This window comes from Notothenia coriiceps, unplaced genomic scaffold (assembly GCF_000735185.1).
Source record: "Notothenia coriiceps isolate Sejong01 unplaced genomic scaffold, NC01 NC01_scaffold00037244, whole genome shotgun sequence".
NCBI lineage: Eukaryota > Metazoa > Chordata > Actinopteri > Perciformes > Nototheniidae > Notothenia > Notothenia coriiceps.
The window spans coordinates 3,075,578-3,081,139 of NW_011369945.1; the positions used below are offsets into that span (position 1 = coordinate 3,075,578).

At 39.9% G+C, this 5,562-nt stretch overlaps 1 protein-coding gene across 1 annotated transcript; it reads left to right on the forward strand.

Moving 5' to 3' along the window:
* Positions 1-1,007: 1,007 nt before the first annotated feature.
* tp53i13 (tumor protein p53 inducible protein 13) lies at positions 1,008-5,562 on the forward strand. The gene is made up of 8 exons (XM_010793267.1): positions 1,008-1,435; positions 1,873-1,950; positions 2,134-2,169; positions 2,515-2,573; positions 2,798-2,876; positions 3,286-3,414; positions 4,096-4,302; positions 4,434-5,562. The coding sequence occupies exons 1-8, from the start codon at positions 1,319-1,321 to the stop codon at positions 5,499-5,501; spliced, it is 1,773 nt and encodes a 590-aa protein (XP_010791569.1). The 5' UTR covers positions 1,008-1,318; the 3' UTR covers positions 5,502-5,562.

The following is a 5,562-nucleotide window of genomic DNA, read 5'->3' on the forward strand; positions in this document are numbered from 1 at the left end:
ATTGAGGGCTCTGAAGTTAAGTTTACTTCCTGTGCCAAATACATCAATCAAAGTAAATCAAATATTATTTAATTAGCCCAATATCACAAATTGTACTATAGTCTCAGGGGAATCTACAGTTTATACAGAACATGAATACGCCGGAAATTCCCGGTGCTGTAAGCTTTTCAAATATGTAGTGAAGCGAGAAGAGTCACTGTGTTTCTCCCTTCATTGTGTACACAAAGCTTCCAAATAAAAGGGGGACTGGTCAGTGGAAGTGGAAGAAAATATATATATATGTTTTCCATATTCATTTATTTGTTCTTCTGTTTATGTATTCGTGTATTTGTTGCCACATTTATTTCGTTTTTTTTCACATGTATTTATTCTTGTATTTTTTATTCCAGTATTTATGTATTTAGGTTTATGCATTGGTTTTTCACGCAGGTGCTCGAGGATCAACACCCAAGGGAGGGACATATTTTGACTTCTGCCCTGCTGATGATAAATCTGGAGAAATGGTCCCCAACACTTTTTCTAACAAAGTGACGACCCATGTGATAATAATCTATTAGGGATGAAGGTTGATTCAATTCATATTATAATGCTGTATCACCTCCCAGATGTCATGTACATTCAAACCAAAGAGTTAACTCAAATCCTACTTCGATTGTATGTTCCTTTCCAGTTGCCGTAGATAAACAGATGAGTAGGTAAGTTACCCAGAAAGAGTAGAAAGTACGAGCGATTCCGGAAATTGGACTCTATTTTCAAAATAATGACAATGATATGATAATTTTAATTATAAAGAAGACTGAAGAAATGACAAACACTTCATCAAACACATTTAAAATATAGCATTTAAAATACACAACTGGCTCATTCGATGTAGTACAAGAGAAACAAATTAAATTAACATTGCTGATGAAGTTGAAGATGATTAAGACTATTATTATGAAATGTATACGGAAGGCAGTGTTTCAATAAGGTGATTAACTTGATAGGCTATATATGCATCATACACAGTCGAATAAATTAAGGAACTACACCACTTTCTTAACTATCTTTCTCTTGCCTTAACAAAGCGAGCATATCTCATTAGTTTAACGTTATAATGCCAAATACTTATCATAACATAAAGAGGAAAACGTGACGGTGCTACCTTTTCAACCGACATTCGCGCGTCTCTCTGCTCTTCTGTTATGGGACTTTGCCAAAGAAAACGTGTGTTTTGTGATTATGAATGTTCAGTTCTTTGTCAGTCATTCTGTAATTAGAAAACCAAAAGCAAGCTATGACTGCTATCTACTGTAAATGTTCCTCTGGTCACACTTAAATGACCATGCCGAACCGAACAACGTCCCTGCCGCTCACAGCGACTCTGCTGGCGGCGCTGTGGCTGAGTTTGGGTCGGTGCGGTGTCTCCGGACCTCCAGGATGTGACAATGGAAAGGTAACTTACACTTCAATAAAGTAAGGTTTGGTGTGTGTCACTCAGTGGGTTCAGGCCTAAAAATGCTCTCAAATAATGTTGGCTGATCTGTATATTTGATTTAGATCATAGAACAGAACATCTTTTTTAATTTTGTTTTATGTTTATCTCTATTATTTATCTATCGGTATTGTCTGTCTGTCTGTCTGTCTGTCTGTCTGTCTGTCAATCTATGTGTTGACTTTTGATTGTGTGTTTGGTTTGTTACTGTAAGTTGTAAGCAGCTGTAAATTACCGCATCTTTTTAGTAAGAGGCAGGTAAAAAAAATACTTTCTTCTCCCTGCTCCTTTCCACCATGGGCTACAAAAAAACTGCCGCCCTAAAGTCTTCATGTTTTGTTTTATAATAATAAATGAGTGGAATAAAAACAAAAACACATTTTGTGTCTGTGTGACAGCTGTCTTTGGGAATGGACCTGCCTGGGGATGCTGTGTATTGGGATTGTCCAGCAACTATTTGGCCAGAGTCTCCGCAGGTAAATGGATCCAACAGATATCATCATCATCTGTTGTAGGGTTTCTTCAGAGGTGATGGGTTAAAAAATCATGGGAAAGTACCAGTACTAGTATTGTTCTGGTTAATCCTCTCTGTACTTAAACCTAGTTTGCACGCTCAGTTCCTGCATTAGTGGTTTAACCTGTGTCTCTCTTGTCTACAGAGACTTCCCAGTATTGACAGAGTGTATAATCCTGAGGTGAGTAAACACTTTACAAAGCATATTATTTGAGTTTACCGTAACCTTTGAACCTCCAACACTAGATTTATAACTGTTTCCTAAAATCAAAGCACGACATGGATGTGTCACAACACTCAGTGACACATCCAGATTCAAAGTAATGCATTACTACTAAAAATGTACCAAAAAGTGTTTGGTGATTTATTGAAATGTGTTAGTTATGTGCGTCAGTTTGAGTTAACTAAAGTGTCAATAACAAATGGGGGCAAACTAACTCAGTGTTGGTCTTTGAAAAGGTGTTTATAGTATACACAGGAGATGGAGTGATAGCATTGAATTTGACCTGGTTTCTTTTCACCGCAGCCAGCCATGGAGATCTGCATAGATAAACCTATTTCCTACAACCATACCTTTCCCAACAGGTAAAGACATACTGTATAATACAAATGCTCTGAAAGGTGGTGAGTGGACACATGCTCACATCATAACATTTTCAAAAACCAAAAACTTACAACAGTGTAATTATTGCCCTTATCTACTCTCTGTTTCTGTTCTTTTTAATACTGCAATCAAGTTATAATGTTCATATATACAAGGGGTACTGACGATGTTAAAATGTGTGTTCGTATCTGTGTGTGTGATATAGTGGAGCGTACAGACCAGTAAGGGCAGAGAGCGGAGAGTACTTGTACTGTCCTCCTCAACGTTGGCTCAATAACTTGCACGTAAGGTTCAACATCAAACATGTCTCCACTCTCACAACAATTAAATCACTGTATCTGCTAAGCACTGTGAAATGACAAGACATACAGGAGACTTAATAGAACAATAGTAGTTAGTCCATTTCAAGGGAGTGCATTTTTGGATGTTACTATACATATAATTCCTTTTTTATTTTCTATTGGATGCTATAGCTATAAGAAACTGGGTTGGAGGCATAACGTTTTTATAGACAGCCAAATACAGTGTTAACAATTTCCCTTAGGAATATTTGTCAGATGAAAATCCTTATTTATATAAAAGGAGAATATATAATATTGAGATTATTGTAAGCACTTCCTTTTAGTTATTGTCATAATAGTGTCATAACTTTTAGTGTGAATGTAGTCACTTTGTTTGTGTTTATTTTCCCAGCATGGAGCCACTGTTTTGCTCTATCACCCCTGTTCTCCTCTCCGCGAGCGTTTACTTCTGTCTGTCCTGGCCCGCTCCTGTCTGCCAGACTACATCATGACCTCACATCCACAGCTCAATAAACACAGGGTGAGACAATAACCCTTTATCTCTGCTCTGTTACCCAACAAAGGCAGTAAGGGACAGTAAAACGTCAATATTTATTTACTTTTCAGGCTTTATATTTTCTGTTCACTTGTTTAAATATTTTGAACTTTGCACACTTGTCTTGTTACCCTTATAATCATGATTGTAAACTTTATTACTATAGTACCCCAAATCAGAGTGATAAGGCGATTCACTGAATACAACCCCATACCATTTTTAAAGGTGCAAAGATACATATCATAAAATGTTTTTGAACAGGACATAATATACAGAAAATATAATAAATTCAAAGATTTCCATGATGTGTCAAACATTACAAGATACAACAAATGTGTAAAAGAACAGCATAGAATAAAAAACAAATTAAACAAGAGCAAGTTTTTACAAGCTTTTTCAAAATGAGGCTTTGATTTTGCCATGGATTTTTTTCCTCAGTGTTGGAGTTAAAATAGTAAAAGCATGTTCCTCCACTGCTCAACTAACACATGACAAGCACAACTGAAGATGTAACTCAATTTCATTCTTACACAAATAGACAAAATTGTCACTGACTTAGCAAGACCAGGCCACAACCCCCCTGTTTGAGGAGCAGCAGTACATACAGGTAGCCTTTTTGTCCCTGTTGTCAAACATACATATATTGACAGTTTGCAATGTGTTCAGCCAATAGCCTTGGTGTCATGGGGTCACACTTTGGAGCTGTCCACAGCGGCCTCTTACGACATCTGTGATTGGCTGGAGACCACAGCAACCACAAGAAATACGTTTGGTGGTGTGAGCCAGAGCAGGAAGTACAACCTGCTGTTAACCCGGTCAGCCGAGCAGCACCGACAGCAGCATGCAGGGGAACACTCTGCAAAAATGATGAAGGTTTGAATACTTGACTGGCAACTTTTTAATTGATTTTATTTCCATGGTGTTAATTATTTGTGATTTAACATGTGAAAAGAGTATTTTCAGTATGGTTGTAGTTCTAAGAAGCTGTTGTTGTAAATCCCCAGGAGTCTCTGAAGCAATGCTGTGAGCAGACCATCTCTTCTCAGCTGAGGGGAGCGATGGAGACACAGCTAGAATCCAGCATGAAGAAGGAGGGCTTAAAGCTAAGTAAAGAGGAAGGAAAAAGCAGGCAGATGAGAGCCATTAAAGAAAAACAGGGCGATGTTGAAGATGAAAACAAGAGAGGAAATGCAACACAATACAATACCAACAGAACCTCCATCAGCAGGACAGGAGACATCCACAACTACAACAACACTCTTGGACCTTCAACAGGAAACACTGAAGCTTCTTCTCAGTCTGAGATCCAAAATACAAACCATGGCCTCACACCCAGCCCTTTTGTGGGATCAAATATGTCTAAGACTAGACTTAGAAGTGATTCGTTAGGACTCATGGCTCCTGAGTCTCAGAAAAGCAGTCTGACTCTACAGACAGCAGCACAACAGCCCAGTAACCGCAGAAACCCAAACCCCTCTGCTGGGTTCATTGTTCTCGCCAATGGTGTGAACAGTGGACATGACAACACTGCCAGGCCCGAAGCCCAGGCCGTTAGCTCCAAAAATGAAGGTTCAGCCAAACACAGAGACAAAAACACTCTTAAACACAGCCTCAAACAGAAGAAGATGGGAAGAGATGGCACGATGAAGGATAACGAAGCAATAGATGTTAACGAAAGAGAGTTGGAACATAAGCGCTCACACTCTCACCACAAGAGTGAAAAGATTGGCTTTGATTCGGTTTCAAAATCAGAGTCTCCGCCCCTGCAGCCCCAACACAATCAGAACCCACAGACAGTCAGTTATCTGCCCAACGACTGTGACAGCTGCAAAGCAGGGGAACACTGTGAGTGCAGCGAGGGGTCGGGGGCCGCTGCTGTGAACCTTGGGTTGCCCCGGACCCCGAGGACGGACGAGGCGGTGTGGGCCGCAGCGGCTCTGGGCTTCCTGCTGATCCTCCTGACCCTGTCGGTGCTCCACACACGGCTGTACCGCCACTGGAGGACCACGCCCAGCCTCTACTGGCGCGACCCACAGCGGGACTACGACAGTGTGGCAGGTACAACACAATGACCAAAATACACAAAGACCTCCTCTTAAAAATCCCAGTTTAATCATGTAAAAAATGTGCAAC